We start from the raw sequence: 20,699 nt of genomic DNA, 5'->3' as shown, positions 1-20,699 counted from the left end.
CTCTGCTAACTCTCCTCCTTCCACCTATGGGCTTCTGGGCAGATACTCACAATTTATGGCAGACTCCCATTAAATCCTTTTCACTATGCATCACTCACCCTTGGTGCATTATGAGGCAAATAAAAAAGCAAGAGCCCATCAGTAAAGAAAGAAAGAAAGGGCTATAATATTTTTACATAAACCTTACAAACTTATTTAAGCTGCTTTATTATTTGTATATAATTAAATATTATATTAAAAGAAATCATAACCTCTCCTCCCAAACAGCTCCTCAAGCAGCAATTACATTCACCTCCTACCAGAAACGTTTGAATAATATCCCTGAAAGGCCCTGAGACTAAACCCACCAGATGGGATGGATGAGATATCCTGGGCTTTTGCATGAATTATTTCAATCCATCATCATTTGGAAGACTCAGAGCTGCTGTAATATTGGAAAGCTTAATTTGATTTCCATTTACAAAGCAGGGCTTTGATGGATGCTGTAAAACAAAGGACAACAATCTAGCTACTGTATCTTTATCTTCTCTGCATTTTTGTTGACAGCAGAGAACTGAGGGCTCAGACTCATGACCTACAAGAGTTTAAACCACTGAGCCAGCTGTGACAACAGAGAAACCAGAACACAGCATCCTGCAAGGGTAGCTGCAGTCAATCTCCAGTAATCACCCCCAATAACATTTTAGGCCACTAGAACATACACTGCTTATGAATCAGAGCCCTAAATAATTTTTAGTCAAAATTAATGCATTGAACGGTTTTACACAAAAATAATCATGTGCACATACTGAGTTGATAGAGACTCTGCAAATTAATTTCATGATCACACTAGCATGGTCTTAAACTGTTTCATTTCTGATACTATCTCTTTTTTCATTTACTCAAAAGTTTTTCATTTACTCAAATGTCTGTTTCTGGCTCAAGTTTGGAAGGGAAACAAGTTTGGACATTGAGAAGTTGTGTGTTGTGTGTTGATGTAACATGTTTCACAAGAAGTTACATTCAGACCAGGAAATTTCTCTTTAGATTAGGTGTGAGGAGCTGATAGACACACAGGCCAAGAGAATGAAAATTTGGTTAAAAGTTAAAATATGACAAGTTCTGTTTTTCTAATGCAGAGACTCCTTGGATAGCTACAACTGTGACAGAAAACATGAATTTATTCCCAATGAATGCCAAATATTACTATTTTAATGCCCCTTCACTTCAGCATGTCAAGAATGCCCTTATCCATATTCTTGGTGTTCTGCCAGTAGATCTGGCAAAAGACTCTGATGTGCCTCTTTTAATTCAAGGCCCTCTGCTGTGAAGATCTCCCACACAAAGTATTTATAAACCACAACATAACTCCTCTTTCTCCTCACAGCAAATATTCCCAGACATTCCTGCTCTGCCATTTAGATTTTCCCAGTTTCCTTCTCTGCAAAGCACACCATAGAGTTGGGTATGTTTGATTGAGGTTGCAGCAGTGCTCCTCACAGGAAGGAGTCCCCAGGAGTGGTTTCTGTGCTGCTCAGTGCTGTGTGCTCCCAGCTCACTGTCCCTGTCACAGGCCTGCTCCTGCCTTGCCCCTCACCAGGTGCTCCCCAGCCAGCTCTGCCCTCACGCTCTGTGCTGCTCAGTTCTGTGTGCTCTCAGCTCACTGTCCCTGTCACAGGCCTGGTTCAGATCCTGCCTTGCCCCTCACCAGGTGCTCCCCAGCCAGCTCTGCCCTCACGCTCTTACGGGAAGCCTTCTCTGATTTTTACTGTAATACTCCTGAATCTCGCAATTGATCTTATTTAGTTTCTTAAAATACAATCTCTCATGCGCTGGTATCTTAACTCCTGGCAATCAGAATTGTTTAAACAGCAGATTTCTGGCCGCAGCTCTGAATTCAAGGCGCTCATATCGAAGGTAAACACATTACCACCAATTTCATTTGCCTATCAAACATAAGCTCCCAGCAAAGCAAAGGACGGTGCCTGAGACAAGAAGCAAACGGAACGTACCGGAGGGCAGTGAGGACACCAGTAAAGCCCTGAGAGGGCAGTAAGGACAGCAATAAAGCCCCGAGATGACAAACCCGAGAGAGCGCAGAGCACACGCGGTCAGGCCGCGGCCATCGCTCACCCCGCCGCGCCGAGAGCAGCGAGCCCGTGGCGCCCTCTGCTGGCAGCGCAAAGGCTCTTCTGCTCAGCAGAGTTTTATCTTAAAATGAACACTAAGACTCGATACTTTGAATAGTGCGTGCTCATTGGACAGCAAGGGAGGAAAATCAGACGCTACTTTGGATCTGAATCACAATTATTGCTATACTTAGTGACAAATGATAATAAAATAAAACTTAATTGGTGTATTTCAGCAGAACTCTGATGTCTTTGGACTATTGTTTCCCTTTAAATAAAAATAGGTAATATTTTAGCTCTCTTATGTACACGTAAAATATCATGCCTGAAACAGTTAAAAATACTCAAGTGGAGACTGAAAAGGGGACCCAATGCATTCAAACCCAGTTTCTTCTTTAAAAATGCTTCCTTTGAATTAGCCATTTAAAATTATATAATACAATCTGACAGAACTTATGGAGCCACAAGGCAGACAGCAAAATCTTGGGATTATCATACAGAGCTCAGCAGTTTGAACAGTACAATGGAATCACATTCTAAACAGAAATGCATACAATAGGTAAAAAATGTACAAATCTAAAATCCATCTGTTTTTAAAAATTCATCAATTGTCTACACCATCTACTTGAGCACTGCAGTATTTCCATTGTACGCACAGTTACTAACCAACATATACAAACTTGGTAAATTTATGTACAAAATTGAACACAAACAGTAGCAGTCAGGGACACTAGGAATAATCTGAACATCATGAGTTACACTGTTGTAAGGCACTTGGATTTCCATTCTGTGATAAAAAAGAGAAACTGCACCCATCAGAGAAACACCTACTTATATAACCAAACTCCTCCAAATACCAGACAGCAGATTAGGTCTTGGAATCTGCAAAGTCATTATTATTCTAAGCTGTATTCATAAAAATAACAGGTTTTATACATGAATTATAGCAGAGATTCAACCTCCCCAATAAAAGAGAGCCACCCAGAACATAAACCAGGCCCAGATCTATAAATAGCATTTGATGCAGCTACACAAAATTCTAGCAAGAAAGGCATTCATATCAAACACAGCCTGCAAGCTTGCAAAACAGAAGGAAACACTGCCAGTATTAGAAAGACACTGTGTGAGTCACTGTTTGTCATGGAACTTTCACAGGCACTCTCTCTCTGGTTCAGAAATGGTCTTCCAAAACACAAGCTACCCTAATATGGCACTGAAACAGGAAGGAAAACAGCGGCACTAGCACTGACTACTGGGACTCATCTGAGCTCTGCTTGTTTACAACTGCAATAAAATTGTTTATATTACATGCCCTTAAAATGTAAGAGAAGAAACTTCAACAGGAAACAGTTGTATTTTTCGCAGAAATCCTGCATGTGGCCTCACACCAGGAGTCAAAGTCTCAGGACTTTACCCCTTTAAAGGGAGGGAGAGGGAAATGCCAAATCACACGTAAGGGAAAGTCCCTGTTATTTTCCACTCAAAACATGGCTTCTAGTTGTGTTTTTTCAGCAACCAAAGGCTGAATAGCATGAGGCATGCTTCAGAAACAGACTTTAGAGAAAGAAATAGAGAAAGAAGAAAGAGTACCAATCTCTTTGCTCTCATGGCAGGACTTGAGGCTTGAAGCTGAGTTGGGAAGATTCAGGTTAGATCAGGAAAAGGTTCTTCACCCAGTGGGTGGTTGGGCACTGAACAGGCTCCCCAGGGCAACTGTCACAGCTCCAAGTCTGCCTGAGCTCAAGAAGAGTTTGGACAATGCTCTCAGGTACAGGATGGGATTGTTGAAATGTCCTGTGCAGGGCCAGGAGTTGGACTCAATGATCCTTGTAGGTTCCTTCCAACTCAGCTTATTCTGTGACTCTATGAAATAAAGATTACAATATATTTATTTCCCCACACCAGCACCTAAAAAATGAAAACATATGAAACCAGGGATATACCCAAGGAAAAGAAGACAAGTTCTTCAAGAAGCATGTTCACACATGCACAGAAGCCCCAGGTGGTGCAAGGGAGCTGATGATTTATTCTCTTACTATTTATTAAAATGATACTAACTGCAGTCAATGGTAACAGGCTTTAGGAACCTGCCTAAGCTTTATGGGGTCATAACTTGGAGATTACATAACACTTCATAGGTAAGAACTACTTCTTGGCAAACGTGTGCTGATGAGAAGGACTTTGTCCACCTGAATAGCAAATTTCCTACTCACTTATACAGAATAAAATATATGATTAAGATTTGTCTGTTTGTATGTAGAAACATATTAAAAGCCTTTTTTTTTTTCCTTGCTGCAATTCTCTTTCAGGTTGCTTGTGTTAAGGGAAGAGCAAGACTTTGCCTTCTGTTTCTGACTTCACAAAATGTGAAAGGGCCATGCAAAGACAATCTTTCAAAACCCACAGTTCCTCAGTATATTTCAGCTCTTTTGCATTAAGCAAAGAGTGATTCAGTACATCAGAAGTTGAACATGGGCCCTGGAGCCCACCTTTTCTTTACAATCCAATTTGATTTTACTCATGTGAACACTTGGCATCAGAAACTGGTGAAAAGGAAGGAATAACAGACTTAAGTGTGTACAGAGATAGACACACAGCAATCTTAACTTTGCTCTGCTCTTGAAAGTGATCCTATTGATCAGCTTCCACAAATTACCTTCCTTTTTTCCCCACCTTACTTTTGGGATAGACTCTGGAACAGATCTAAAAGGGCAAAACTGACTGCAGCCAGTCAGCTTTGCACAAACAAGCCATTTCTATGTAGACAGCATCACATTCTGTTAATACCACAACATTCACCTTTGGAACAGGCAAGACAAAAACAGGCGTCAGTGCAATTGTTCAAAATATTAAAACTATTCAGAAAGAATACTGATGGATTAAGAGAATTTCCAATTTAAAAACCACTGTAGGTATCAGATCTTTTAAAGCATTCAAAACACATTCTCCTGATGAAAGCTGTGAATTTATACTTTCTCTTCTAACTACTCCTGCACAGCATGTCCAGCCCGAAGGAGCAAATGGATTTTCTTGGATTTTCATGCCCCGACAGGAATCCTCAGGGGTCCACGGCCGCCACCTGCTGGCAGCTGTTCCCACACACGGGTCTCCAACTGACGGGAATTCTGCCTTCCAGGAAAAGGGTTTTTAAAAAAGTACTAACACACTACTCAAAAGTGAGTACTGCTACTGCTTTAAAAAGCAGTTCAAGTGAAACAGAAGATTTGCTTTTTTTTCATAGAAAATATTACTATAAATCTGTAGTAGCAGCAGTTTTTAATTTACCAAAACCAAAACATCTACTAGCAACAGAACATACACAAAAATATCTTTGTTTATACAAATAAAATTAAGATTTTAATATTCACAAAGTAACATAAAAGAGAGACACTTTTCTTCACATTGATATTTGTTAGTCAGAGCAGTTGTGATACAAAAGCTGTGGATAGCATTCAGTCAAGCACCATGGCAGACAGTGCATTAAGATCTCTCATGAATGGATGATTAGCTAGTATTTGATCAATCTTCTGTCTTTGATCATAGTCAGGAAAAATTTTTATCAGGGCTTCTCTTAGCTGCACTGTTTCTGAGGCAGATCTCTGTGGTGGAATTGCTGGGCAAGGCTCTATGTTTTCTTCCCGTGGAAACCACGTGGATGGATGATCATCGTGCACTCTGCCTCCAGGCTGTCGACTGCTACTGCTCGCTTCGGGGGGCAAGAAAGGTGTCTCAGAAGAATATTGTCCAGTGCTCTGTAAAGCCTTTGGTGTTGACCAAGAATCTCTATGAAGCAAAATAAAATTTTTTATTAAATTAAGCTAAAGGAGATGTTAGCTGTAGCTCTCTCTGTACAAAAGTGAGAAAATAAAAGTGTATGTTAAACTTCCCTGCTGCTCAGCTAGTTACCAACTGGAATCAAACAACAAGCATTCTTTCAAAGTGAAACAAAACAGGTGTAACTGTTCTCAGTTTGAATCTGGCACAACTAATAATGTTAACATCACCCAGGAGTAGTCTCTATATGCTGTGAGCACTTGGCAGATTACAGCAAGAATCAAAGCCTATTTTGTGAATGTATAGATAAAACATACATTGAACAGATGTACACTGATGTGGAACATGTGAAAATGCTAACAGACCAAAGGGGCTTCCAAGACTGCTTCATGAGAATATTCCTCACCTACTTTTGCTCCTGACTGAGCTGTGCTCATATTTAGTTTAAAGCCTTGTTTCCCTTAATGTATGATATCCTTAATGGGGCAATGAAGTTGTTATAGCAATCTCAGGATTTGAGTATTCTTCCATAATTATTGAGATTTTTTTTCCAACTTCGAAAAGTTGTTGCTACTCTATAAACTGCTAGCACTACAAAATTTAAAGCTCAATCTACTTCAGACGCCAGCAGATACCAGAGAAATGTGAAGTGGAACTCTTGTTACAGTCTAGTTTCCTACCACCAAAGGAAATAGTATGTAAATTACAGAGCTCTATTCTAAAAGCATTTGGGTTATGCCACCTTCTGTTACTCAGCGTGGAAAGGTTTTCTAGTTGCTGAAGATCCTTCTAGTTTCTGATCTTGTTCCTTTCTGCATCATTTAACTTACGTAGAAAAGTCATGGGGAAGGAACAAAATTAACTCTTGTCACTGGCAGCTTTTCTCTGTCTCACTTGCCCCCTTTCCCTCCAAAAAAACCCCAAATGCAAGCAAACACCAAATCCTAGCTCCAGTTCCAAGTTTACAGATAAGAAACCAAACTCTTCTGTGGTCTTGTCAAAAGACTCTCTGCATTTCTACAACCATCACACTCATCTACCTCTCAGAACACTCTGTTTTCATTTTACTTCTCTCAGACACAGGCAGGCAAAACACAGTGTTCGAAATAACATCTCAAAGGTTTTGCACTAGAGCTTGAATATGTTAGCATTTCCTTCTGGAGTTCTACCACTGCACTAGCTTTTTTAATGTCAACATATTTATTTTCAAATCAGCTTGTGATCTACTGGTATATAAATGTTCCACTTTCCTCAAATGCTTCTGACAGATGAGATTCTTGCTTATTCTTTGTATTATTCCTTAAGTATAGCTTGGCTTTTCTATTGCCAATTTTTAAATTACCTCACTTGATTTAGAAAACCCTCTCAATACTCCTCAGAATTATTAGCATTTCTAATACCTAAGCTGGTGAAAGAACAGATTATTATCTTGAGCAAAAGAGCAAACTAATTCTCAAGTCTTGGCAGTTAATGCAAAGCAAATTCATACTTTGAATATGTGCACATTTAAAAAGTACATTAATCTTGAACAATATATATTCATTAATATTTTTAATTATTACTCAAATACAAATGCATTTAATAATGCCCCAAAAATTGTTTTGACAACAGTAAGGTGCCCTCAACCACGAGGTGAAGTGGCTCCTCTGTGACAAAAAAACTTGAGTGCAGAGTGTTTGTAGCACCTATTGTCCCACAATGAATAAGTGACCAACCAAGCTGTCTTAGCTAACATCAGTGTAATTAACACCACATACCCACATCTCTGGCACCTCTGGATGCTGGCAACACACCCATGCATGAAACCCACCACAGCCAAATCTCAGAAGAAGCTTTTGTCTTACTTATCTTAGTTCTGAGAGAGATCTTGATTAGAGTCAAAAGTCACCAGCAGTTTCTGAACATACTGAAGTAACAGGAAAAACACATTTTTTGTTAAGCTGCTACATGCTACAGTCTGCTTAACTTTACTCTGTTTTACAGGTGTGTGAGTGAACCAGAACAGTTTATTTCTAATGCGAAATAATTGTGTCAAACAAAAGTGAAAACAGTGCTTATACCTAGAACAGCCTTCACTTCGAAGGAAGTCATCTAATCTGGGTCCATTTCTTCCCAAAGGATCATCAGGAACCATAAATATGTCACCAGCAAAAGTGTACTGGAGCAACCTGCAAGAGAGCTCTTTTAAATAACAAGGTATTGCACCCTTGTTGTCCTTCACCTTTGTAGCACAGGAAGAATTTCCTCAGAGCAGACACCACATCAGAAGTCCCTGAAGATTAATTAGTAAACCCAACGGAGATACAACCAGCATTCTCTGTCAAAATAATTCAGTGAGAGCTGTGAACTCCTCTTGTCACACTGCAGAACACAGAGCTTTGCTTTTTTTTTTTTTTTCTTGACAGCAACTGTTTTATGACAGGAATTTTGCAACAAGACAACTGTGGAATTTTCTAGGTGGTTAGAGAAGATTTTTCAGTTGTTTTAACTCCTTCCTTGTGAGGATCTTGAGTAGATAAAATGCCTGTGTTAGCAGAAAGCCACACAACTAGCAAACATAGCATTAGCTCTGTTTACAATAAAGACACAAAGCTTCTTTTCTGGAATTATTTTGGGAGAGGTAGAAATCTGCATTGAAAAAAAACCAATTCAACTGAAATTTGTCTACAAGGAGACGATTTGGTACAGTGGAATTTCCCCAGAAGTAAAACCAATAGCAGATGTTAACACAAGCTCTTAAAAAACCACAGACTTGAGATGTCATGCCAAGTACTCTTACTAAAGTTCCGCAGGAGAACAGAACCTGAGTTGGGTAGAATTCACTCAAGAAATAATGCAGATTTCTACATGATTAGCCAGCATCAACTCCACGGTCTCCCAGCTGTACTATGAGAACCCAGGCCAATTTTTAATTACTTATTTCATTACACCTATGCAGACCCCAGCCACTGTAACAGATGTACCCTCAGAAGATGTCAGGGAGACTGAGGGATTAGTGGGAGATTTCAGTAACAGACAATCACAACAGTAAAACAACATGATTTAACCGAAAGGGAAAAAAAAATCCCAAACATCCAAATGCAACAAACTAACAAAGAAACAAAGAGAAATAAATTGCACAGCAAAACCAAACTCCACAAGATGAAGCAGGGACATTTGATATCTAAGTGAACTCATCTAAGCCCAAAGAACAACTGCAGGGAAATAGTTACATGGACATGCTGCAAGTGTTCATTTCATTTAGCTGTCCCAATCTGTCCCAACTGAGTAAAGGGTGAGTGATTCTGAACAATTAAAAGCCACACTGTACATCCCCATCAGCTACTGTGTCTCCTTGAAAAAAAAAAAAGCTTTCAAACAAGAAAGGCTGTGAAAGTGGACTGCTCTAACAAGATCCACCACCAGCCTTCAGAAGTGACACAGCTGTGCTGTTACAGCAAGCTCCTGCTTATGTGAGCAATGAACAGACATACATGACAGAATATATGAATAATAGGGACATCAGACTACTCAACACATGATTGTAAGGCCATGAATCACCACAGTGAATCACAGAGTAGTTTATTTGGATCTACCAGCACTGCACGACAGATTAATTAAAAATAACAAAACCCCACATGAAGGTAGAGTGCCTACAACTGTAAGGACAGACACCATATTAAGGTTTCACAGAAATTCAGTAATTACCTTTTTTGAATAATTTCTCTCCAGGCAAACGATTCTGTCACAAATTCTCTGAAGTTATCATTAGTCACAATAACACCTCCAGTTTTAACAGCAAGGTGTAATAAAAATCTGTAAAATTAATTTCAAAGGTCACTAAGATAGTTTGTTTTGCTCAAAACAATCCAAAGGTCTAGAAAATGAAACATTTCATCATCCGAAAGTAATCTATTTGCATGAAAACAAGCATCTTGATTACCTGGAAATGACTGTTTTAACTCACCTTAAACTTTAAACAATGTTTTGGGCAGCATGCATTTATTTAGTGCAGCAGAATCTTCATGGGAGTTTTTCTTCCCCATTAAAAAAAAAACCAACCAAACAAACCCACACTAGCAAAACCCCCCAAAACCCAAGATCTAAATATTTGTAGAGGTAAATGGCTTGCTTTATGGAACAGTACAGTATTTCCAACACAACATTCCAAGACAAACTCATTTCCATACACTTTTTGGCTTAGCATTAATGTCTGTGTTCTGCAGGTTAGTTTTTTGCTCTGTCAACACTTCTTAAAAACCTTTGTAAAATAAATTATGACAAACCATAACTACTGATTTATTAAGAAAAAATGTTTGCTTTTTTTTTATAACCTCTCTGAAAACATGATTTTTGCCATTTAAAACTATTTTAGCCACAAGATGATGGGTGCTGTCCTTTTGAAGGAAAGTGCATGCTTTCAACAAGAGTGCAAATATGTTATTATAACACTTATTTCCACAGTAATCTCAACTGTAAATAATGGACTGCCAGAGCATTTCTTAAGAAAGGCTGTGTGTATATAAAACATTAGTGAAGTATTAGGAAACTCCCACAACACAACCTCCTAAAGCTTACTGTTGTCTTGTTCACTGACAGATGATCCCCACATTTTGAAGTTGATCTTTGGGGCTCAAATTAACTTGGAAGTTCACTGGCTCACACATTGTTACAAATGCACAGCTCCAAATACACAGCACTGTCTGTATGCCAACATGGCATCACAAACAAAATGGAGCTAAATAGTATCTGATCAGGAGCTGATTTATGCTCCAAGCATAAAAGGCAATTCAGGGATAGAGTGATGACCACGACAGAACAAAAACATTACTGGAAGATTAATTTCTTCAGACTGCCTTTTTTTTTTTTTAATTGCCATGAAAATTCATAATTCTCCATGACTTTCTGAATACACAGGGGTGTTTCCTACAACAGTGAAATAATATAACAGATGTAGTACTCAGTCTTAAGTCGGATGCATAGCCCTGTCTAGAGAGGTTGCAGAACTAGCTACAAGAACCGCTCATGAAATATTAAGCTTTACAACCATTAGTCAGATGCTTAAAAATACTTTAAAGCTATGTATATTCTGTACCTGTCATCATGAGCAGCAATTCTTGCTCCTAAAACCATCCTTGCAGGGGTTAAAGACAATATTCCAACATCCTCGAGCTGTGTTAAGAAATTCTGCTCTGTTAAAACATGATTCGACAATTAGTCTGAGATATAATTAGCAGAGAAGATGGGCTATTTTTGTACCAATTAAGCTATAGAAATGACATTGATACCTGAAGAATTGCTCTTACTATAAAAATGGAGAGGAAGACGTCAAAATTAGAATTTAAAGAGCAAACAAAAACCAACCCAAAAAGGCCTCCACTGATGGCACACCTGTCAGCCTAAACAGCATTTCAGGGCTTCTCATGCTGTAAATGGAAACTCAATTACTCGTGCTGAGCAGCCAGACTGCTCTTGCTTAATGTTTGATGAAGCATTCCTTCTCCATTTATTCTTCATAGAAGTGTGAAAAAAAAAAAAAAAAGAAAAAAAAAAAAAGAAAAAAAAAGTTACAATCTGGTTTATTTAAGAAAACATGAGGAAATGTCCCTCACCTGTAATGGAAGGGTCACGCCTTGTTCTCCACTGTGGAACGAATACAGTAATGTTTCTGTGGCCACGTTTCCAAAAGTAGTCAACGGCTATTGCAATTCCCCGACAGGAGAAGAATTTCCTCAGACCATGACTGAGGGTGAAAGAGAAGAAGGGAAATTAAATTCAGATGGGTTTTACTACTATGAAAACAAATAAAATGGAACAAAACATTGCAAAGTGAAGCTGAAAGCCCCACATAGAGCCTCATGGAAAGAAAAGGCACATGGGTTTTATAGATGAGGAATCTTATAAATGGAAAGAGATCTTCAGCAAAAAAAGAAAACAGATACATCACACTGTAACTTTATAGCTCGGTCTCTTTTCAGTTTCTTGGGCACAACAATAATAGAGTAATCAGAAGTAAGTTCAGCTTTAAAAAAAGAGGCCAATAGTGATGGTTTCTATTGATTACAGGCTAAAACTATAATAATCCAGTACTGTTGTAGTTCCAAACACAGTCCTACTACAAAATATAACACCTTTGGTTCAACTGATTACAAAGGACTACATCTGAGCAGTTCTTTGTTAATCTATCAGGGCCTCCTCTCCCTTAATTTCAACAGTCTGAGCTATTGTTCTGAAGCAAAATAATGAAATTTCTTTGAAGAAACATTTTCAAAGCGTATTTTGGCATTAATCTTTTTTCTCCATTCAAATATACAAGATGTTCCTTATCTGTTTTTACAACTCCTTTAGGCGACTTTCCAGAAAAACCAGCAACTGCCTAAAATGAGGGACACAAAGATTTGAGTTGATGACCTTGTGAGGTCCTTCCCAACTGGAATTATCCCAATGACCCTATTTGCCTATTTAACACATGGCACAATCTACTGTCTAACCAGACTCTAGCATTTTCATAGAGGCTACACTTAGACAAAACAAAGATGTGATTCCCTAGAAAAGACACACTGGTCAAGCACTGATGGCATGAACAGCCAAAACATCTCTTGCAAAGTGGTGTGTAATCTATGTTTTGAATTAGATGTCAAATCACTACAAAGTACTTCTAACAACAGTGAGCAAGTGGTATTCCTTTTTTAAAGCAGTCTTCTAGTTAACATGAAAGTGCATATTATAACCCTAATAGTAAGCCCTGTTAGTTTTGAACAGAATCTTATCTTTAAACCCTAGTTTAACCTACCAAGAAATCTTCCCGACAGAATAGTCTTTAACAGATCTCCATGGAAATATTTTACAGTGAAACTCAGCCTTTAGTAGCATTCATTTACCCTTTTCTAGTTTTGTAAATTCTTTTAAAAAAATGTATCAAAATTTAAATCTATTAAGGTTCTCTGAATTTGGAGAAGAAGTTTTTATGTAGAATGGCAGAAAAATGAGTAAGCCACACCTGAAATATAAAAGGCAAAAAGATCTGACTTACTAACAGAATTTTCAGAGGAAAAAAAAAAAGATACTATGCCACGCTTACCCTTAATAAAATTAAGCATTCTTGGTGTCAAGAACAATCAATTAAAGGAATGCAATTTTCATAGAAGAGTTACTCTTTGTAAACCTTCTGGGAAATAAACTTAAAATGCAGTCATCATTCCACTAATTTAAGTAAGGTATCCTATTCATTACATTGGAAAACACTATTAAATATTTTCAATGAAATAATGGTTCTCAACTGGACTTCAAGAAGTACAGAGATCTTGACATTCATGTCGAAATTTGTGCCTCCTCTGCTTGTTTATTCTCCTGTTTTAGAGCTCCAAGCTGGCTGAACTACTTAGTATACTGTTTTTCAAATGTTTTGAAGCTTAGAAAAGCAGCTCTTGATTTGTCCTGAATGATCACAAAGTCCTGCTCTGCTACAACTTAAAAAAAAGCATGCAAAAAAACCCAATTTAACTGTATTAAGTAACACGTAGAATTAATGTAGGCTACAATATGAATAAATATGTCACTGCTAAATTATAAGAAAAATGAAACACTTTATTTGATCCACATAAACACCTGAAGGGACAGCAAATTACTACAGCAAAATAGTCTTTTCAAGACATCCACCTCAAAGACTGCATCTGTTCTCCAAATGTCATTGCAAATGCTGGTTTTGCATGTCCCAGTTCTTTAAAATCCTGTGAAGGCCCTACAAAGGTAATTCTTAAATTAAAGATGATCATAAGCAGCACAAAGCAGCAAACAGCAGGTTGCCTTCTGGCACATGTAACATTTTCCCTTTGGTTTGTAACTACCGTAAATACTGTTGCAACTGAGTGGTTTGGCTGCTAAAAGAAACACTGTCAAAGGTATCGGCAAAAGCAGGGATTGATATGAATTTGTGAAAATATGACTTCACAGAGTTCGGTGGCAACATTCACTCTTGTGAACTTGTGGAGAGTAAGTTCATTGCTTACTGCAGAGGTTAAAGTAAACAAAGATCAAATTAGAACCAGTTTGGAACAATTTACACAGAAGCCAGGAATGCAAAAGGGGTGAGGGTGCAAAGCATACGGATGCAGAGATAAGGGTGCAAAAGGGTTTAGCAGCACTTAATTATCGAGTACTTTAACATTTACAAAGCAATTCCACAGGGCTCACTATAATTATAACAATGACTTAACTGTAGATTGGAGACAGTAACATTCATCCCATGATCAATTCACACACACACAGGTACACAATGTGAACACCTAACACCTAAAGGTACCTATCAAAAAGTTCCCCTCAGCAGCAGTGAAATACTCACACCAAGTCCCTTTGAATTTCCCAACAGGCAAGGGTCACACCTCGAGAGGTGTGGAGAGGTGTGCGGGAGCTTTGTTGTCAGGAGGAGTCCTTTGAGCATCACAAAGGTGAGGATTTGTGAGCTCTGAGCAGTGTCCCACTCGATGGAGGTGCTGGCACAGCTGCTGAGCCCCGGGAGAGCTCCATGGGCCTCCCTCAGGACTGCTGCTTAGAGGGCTGCAGGATGATTGGCTTTGGCCAGCAGGAAGGTTCCCTCCTGGCCATAACCCAAATCGTAACTCCTGGGCTTTTCCCCAAAGCGCAGGAACAATGGTGCCCATCCACTTGGGCTATGATTAAGGTAAATCATTTACCAAGGCTTCAAAGGATTATTACTTATCCTTTGTTTCCCACCTTGTTTGGACAGCTGATGTTTCTGATTGGATTCACCACCACAAGTACATATTATTTACACACTATTCTAGCAAGATAATTCAATCCAATTATTCTTTCATTCTGAGTTTCTTTCACATTTGAATAAAATTTGAATCACCCAAGAATTGGATATTGCAGTCTGCCCTCAAGGGCCTTTTTTCAGCACACAAAACCAGGTAATTTTTAAAAATACTTGTTAGCAGCCAGGGTAAGCTCTAGGCTTTCTCATTCAAGCAATCTGAGACAATGCAGTAACAGATCACCGTGCTGCATATGTCAAAATGAAAAAATCTACAGCTTTTGCAGTTTTCCAGACTTCAAACATGAGGCAAGCAATGATTCAGAAACCCATATAGCATTAGTCTAAGCAGGTGGTTGATTCATTAACACCCACCCCATCAAAAAAACAAGCTCCACAAAACTCAGGGGTCAAAAGAACCCTGAATCAGCATAGGCATGGAAGCAGTTCTCAAGGTATTGAGAAGTAAAACTGAGAACAATTCAAAGCAATTTTGCAAACAAATCTTCACTTTATAAAATGCAAAGAAATAAAAAGGCTTTATTTAGCCAGAGGGAAGCCGCAGAATACCTACATAATCAAACCAGCAGGTCCTCATGCATTGATTATTTAGTAGGATATTTCAGTATCTCAATGGTTCTGCTACTTTGAGGCAGCTCTGTCCTTTATGTCTCATAAGCAGTTTTCATTTGGCTGAGTAGAAGGCACGAGGTGTTATATAACCTTTTTGGCAGCTGCATGTCAATAGCACCCAGCTACTACACCCTAGTCCAACGTGGGGTGTGTGCAGCCCAGCTGGTGTGCAGGGCAACCCACTGGGGTGCATGAAGAAAATATTAGAACCTCAATAATGCACATATATAGTTGGTAAATATACATATATATTATGTTTCCAAAAGATAAAATGAGCCAAGCACTAATGTGCGATGCTGTTAGAGGAGAAACATGTCACTACTAGAGGAAAACCTCCACTTTAAAACTCCAAGATGTTAAGAGCACAAAAAACCCCCAAAAACACAAACCCAAACCGCTTAAGTTGACAAAAATTTAACATCTTTGTTAGGCACTGGCAAAGTAAATTAAACTTCATGCATAACACTGATTGCAGCAACAGAGAAAAGCATGCCCTGAGATGACTTCTGACTGAAGTGTTACATTGAGCTGAACACTGGTGATTCAAATCAGGTCACTCTGAAAGGGCACAACTCTCTGTACATGCACACCAAGAACCCAGCTTGCAAAAAACTTTACCCATGGCACTGCAACCTCTTAGCCCCCATTTCATTTGAAAGTTCATTGAACTGTTAATAAAGAGATAACTGAAAAAACAATACTTACGAAATGGCAACATTGCTTCCATCTATAATTATATGCTTTAAATATGGTTTTCCAGGTTCATTAATCAACTCCAGTCTGTATGGCTTCTTCAGAGAGTCCAAAAATCTCTGAACTCCAGTAACTGAAAGATCTGGCTGTGGTCCCACAGTCCCTCTATCCAGATTTGAAGGATGTTTTTGCAAAGACAGTAACTGGTCTGGGCCAGGATTTTCACAATGTGAGGTTTGGGAAAGGCGTTGGTAGAGAGGCCTCACTTGAGAAGAGCTGCAGTGTCCCAGCTGGCCCTCAGAGCCAGGGTGACTGTTCTGGACAGTTGAGGGCCCTGCAGATCTTTGCTCAAATGCACTTTTACTTTTACTTGAGATATGCTGCACATCTGAGCTCCCTCTAGCTACAAAGCCAACATCTTTTAGAGCTCCAGCTTGCACAGTGCTGAAAGTTACCCCACCATCAGTTTCTATGTTGCTTGACCTTGAGTTGTGATTCTTAACAGGGCCATAAACATCTCTCTGCTTGTAGCATAGAGCTGAATTTTTGCTGGAAGGGGATGCAGGTTGGCATGCCAATCTATGCACTTTATCTTCTGCACCAAGTTGTGTGTTTGGAGCACCTTTTACTTTGTGGTATTCATTTTTTGTCTCCTTTGATGTATGATTTGATTTAACTGGACTTTTATGCCTAGAAATGCCTTTGTCTTCTAGTTTTTGTGAATTACTTATATGATTTCCTAAAGGAAGATTGACAGTTCTAGGCTTTTGAGAGGACTGCTCATGTTCTTTTTTACACTTTAAATTTTCCTTTTCAATTTCTTCTAGCAATATTAATGGTTCCACAGATTGTCCTAGGATACCAATAACTTTTTCTACAATATCTTGGGAATATCCCATTGTTCTGAAAAAGTTCACAAGAATCTTATATTCCATTTCCTCAGTGAGAGCATCACCTTCTTTAAGGCAGCAAGTGGGACCATCTGATTCATCACAGCTATCCAAAACCAGATCAACAACTGCATCAGTGTCTGAAGGATTTTTGTGTAAAGCAGGTTTCACTTGCTGATCATTTTCCAAAGAGAAATGCTTTTTAGGGAGTCTTTCCTCCCCATCTGAAGATCTTCTTTTACATGAGTGCCTCTCTTTAAAGGCCACTGTCTCATTTATGGGAACAAAACCTGTTTGAGAAGTATCAGAAAACACAGTGTCCATTTGCTTTGTAAGCTCAGTTACAGGTGTGCCAGCATTGCTTCTTGCTTCCTCCCTACCTGCCCTTGCATCTCTGTTTGCAGCAAGGACCTTGGAGGTGCTGTTCTGTACGAGCTCTTGTGGGCTTTCAGAACCTGTGAGATCGATGATATCACTCTCCACTCCAGAAACATCACTTTGGGTGAGAGCTAGGAGTTCTCTCTTTAGTGCACTAGGCAAAATCAGTAAATCCATTGTATACTTATCTGCATGTGCTTCCACAAATTGTCTAAACTGCTTTTTAATCTCTGATTCATTGTCATTTAATAAACTTTCATTATTCTCAAAAAGCTTCACAAACAGCTGCACATGACTTTGAGCCATAACAACAGCTTCTGCACCCCCCTTAATACTGAGCAATCCCATTTCCAGCACTGTTACATCAGCACAGGTATCCTGAATAAGGCTGTTGAGAAACAGGCTCTGTGCACCAGCAAAGATGCAGTGCATGTCCTTTGGGTAGTACTCCTTTTCTTCTAGCTCAGGTTCACACAGCCCCTTGATGTACTCCTAAGAAGAGAAAGAGAGCAGAGTGAACAGTTGTGAAAACCTAATATATCCAGTTAGTTTTCATTAGGTCAGTAATGGACAAGTACATTAGAAAATAAAGCAAACTTAGCACAATGAATGTGAAAAAGTAAACACTGCCAGTAAACAGGACAATAGAAATAAACCACCCATATGAAAAAAAGATTTTTATAGTGCTCATAGAAGCCTATCTTTTATATCCTCTTGTTTATACATGATAGCAACAGCTTAAATTGTAGATCAAACCGTTTAAAAGACTGTCAAAAGAGATTTATTTTCCCATCCCCATTCTTTGGTCAAAGAGAACACTTCATGAACAAATGCCTTTCACTAGAGTTCTACCTAGTCCATAAATCTGAACTTATACAAGCAGCTTCTAAAGAATATTTCCTAAGGCTTTTCACAACAGCAGCCATCCTATATTTTTGTTGCTGACTGAGAAAACTCCAGGCTCCAGATACTTCAGTGAACCTGAAGTTCAGGTTTTTCAAAGATTTAATTAAAAAACAAACAAAAAAACCCAATGCTATTTCTGTCACCTGTAAGTTACTACAGGTAAATTCACAATATTACCTTCTTTTAGTGTTTCAAGAGTTCAAAACTCTGTCAATGCAGTAAACTATTTATTCTTTCAGATAGCATAATTTTTCCCAAACTGCCTCTTTCTGTACCCAAAATTCTTCAATAGAGTGAAACCAGCTTCTAAGATGCAGTCATTGTATTTGCAGAATCCCAAGTATACTTCGTTTTATTATCTCAAACACTAAACTTGTTTTAAATAGAACTGTGAACCAACACAAGGTAATGAATAACGTAATGCCACTTCCTATCACCTCCTGAGTTACATCATCCCGAGTATCAAGGCAGGCTGCTTCAGGAACATATCAGCACAAACTGCTTCCGCAGCAAAACCCACAGCATTACTCTCCACGCCTTAGTCATCATATGACTGCTTTTGCAGAGCGACAGGATAACAATGTAATTGGTGAAAAGCATGTTCAAAATCTGGGAACTTTTCACTAAGCAGCACTGGAGAATGTATACATGACATGTGACTGATGAATTAAAACAGAAATTGCTATCACCAAACTTCTCAAAGGGAGACAAAGATTAGCAACTGTTCATACTTTCTAGTCAGTAATTCCTCCAGACAGTGTCTGGAAATTGCTCTACCTATAAGAGAAATCAAGTTTCTCACACTCTTTAAAGCACTAGGAGTAGAAAATATTTTGTATCTTGTTGGGAAAAACAGCAATTAGAAAACAGAAATCTTGTGCTATTTACTTCTTGTGCTTTCATTTCCTGAAAAAAAGGGAGGTTGTACTGCACATGCCTGGAGAAGAATAGCTACCTGTAACAGTTTCTGGATTCTCTGAGCCCAAATAGGTTTAGAGTAAATTTCAGAGTTAAATAATTTAAATCCCTACATATTCATAGTATTTTCCTTACAACTCATTGTAGGGAAGTGCATTATATGTTAAGAAACACATGCATTACACAGTTAAGGAATCAAGTTTTTGAAAGCGGGCTGCCAAGTCTGAATTCAGTCACAAAACACAAGCCCAGGATTCCCACTAACGTCCACGCGCAGTTAAACAGACAGACCAATGCCCACACATCGAGATTTTGGGTTTAAAAGCCTAGCTACTGCTCACACCAAAATTCTCATCACATGATTCAAACAGCTGTACTTGCCAGGTTCACTGTGAGTAATATCAATTTCAGAATTACTGCTGAGAAAGTCCCCCCAGGTTAGTTGTGCAAGACATTTAACACGTGTGAAGATACTTCACAGCAACTGTGGTCAGAGACACAACCCGAACAAACGCGTTAGGGTCGTGTTAGAAAGAGAACCATCTGCTCCAGACGGGTGAAGCTGTCCGGGTCTGACAGCTTTTACATCACGGAAATGCTAGCCGCTTTAAGCTTTACTGAGAGTTTTGCTAACGAGCTACTAAACGCCACAGAAAAAGCGAAGTCTGTAAGGCAAAACATGGCAACGCCCAAACAATTCCGAGGAATTTCTTGACTTTTGGAGGAAGAGGGAAAGTGAAACATGTAATCTCGCTTTAAAACCAAACTCGGCCCATCCTCAGCGCTGTCACCCCTCATCAGCTGCGGGCTGGACTATTCCATGAGGCGGTGCCCATGAACTTTCCACTTCTCAGCTGAGCTGTTTCGCTTTATTCCCTACGCTTATGTCAACACGGCGGGAGACTCCCTGGCACCGGGCACACGCCTACCTGCCAAGGCAGCGCCGCTAGCGTTTCCTCCTGGGGCACTCGGCTTTTCCCCCCTCTCTTCCTCCAACCCGCGCCCCACAGCCCCGGCCGTGCCCGCCGGCGGGCTCTCTCCGCACACAAACCGCGGCTGCCCGCGGCCCCACCGCCCCGCTCCCGGCCCCGTACCTTGGCGCTGCACACGGCCTTCGGGCAGCCCGCCAGCTGCACCCAGATCCTGGCGCTGGAGCCGGACGGCGACAGAGCGGGCCGCCAATCCCCCTGCGCCTCCAGCACGGCCAGCCGCACCTCGAACAAGCCCTCGATGCGGCCCCGGCTGCGCTCCAGCAGGCGGCTCTTCTCGGCGGGGACGGTGAACTCATCCAGCCAGGGCTCCGGCGCGGAGCCGTGCGCTGTCCGGCGAGCCGCCATCAGCGCGGGGCGCGCGATCCTATCGCACCGGGAACAACAACACCGGGAAACGCCGCACCGACCGCAAACGTCATCGGCCCGCGACGGCGCCGGGCAGCGCCCGCCCGCACCCGCGCCGCCATAGCCAGCAGCGGCGGCCTAGCCCCGCCCCCGCAATCATAGCCCCGCCCCTCGCGCTCCACGGTGTGGGCGGGGCCTGCCCTCCCCTCAGAGCGGCGGGGCGGGCGGGGCTCCGCGGGTCAGCCGCGCCATCCCTGCCCTGCAAGGCCATCCCGGGGCACACGGCACGGCTCCGCGGGTCAGCCGCGCC

At 40.3% G+C, this 20,699-nt stretch overlaps 1 protein-coding gene across 3 annotated transcripts; it reads right to left on the bottom strand.

The window, feature by feature from the left end:
• Positions 1-2,359: 2,359 nt before the first annotated feature.
• Positions 2,360-20,403, bottom strand: N4BP1 (NEDD4 binding protein 1). 3 transcript variants are annotated; one of them, XM_085071906.1, is made up of 8 exons: positions 20,147-20,403; positions 15,973-17,720; positions 11,474-11,604; positions 10,957-11,053; positions 9,570-9,677; positions 7,943-8,050; positions 7,727-7,788; positions 5,752-5,891 (listed from the first exon to the last, which is right to left on the bottom strand). In XM_085071906.1, the coding sequence occupies exons 1-7, from the start codon at positions 20,387-20,389 to the stop codon at positions 7,767-7,769; spliced, it is 2,457 nt and encodes an 818-aa protein (XP_084928032.1). In that variant the 5' UTR covers positions 20,390-20,403; the 3' UTR covers positions 5,752-5,891; positions 7,727-7,766. The 3 variants fall into 3 exon arrangements, with proteins under 3 accessions (XP_084928031.1, XP_084928030.1, XP_084928032.1); XM_085071904.1 differs by lacking the exon at positions 7,727-7,788 and having other exon boundaries at positions 5,439-5,891; XM_085071905.1 differs by lacking the exons at positions 7,727-7,788; positions 7,943-8,050 and having other exon boundaries at positions 2,360-5,891.
• Positions 20,404-20,699: the final 296 nt, after the last annotated feature.

This window comes from Lichenostomus cassidix, chromosome 11 (genome assembly GCF_008360975.1).
Source record: "Lichenostomus cassidix isolate B80296 chromosome 11, HeHo_3.0, whole genome shotgun sequence".
Taxonomy (NCBI): Eukaryota; Metazoa; Chordata; class Aves; order Passeriformes; family Meliphagidae; genus Lichenostomus; species Lichenostomus cassidix.
This window is presented reverse-complemented; position numbering and strand designations above follow the sequence as displayed.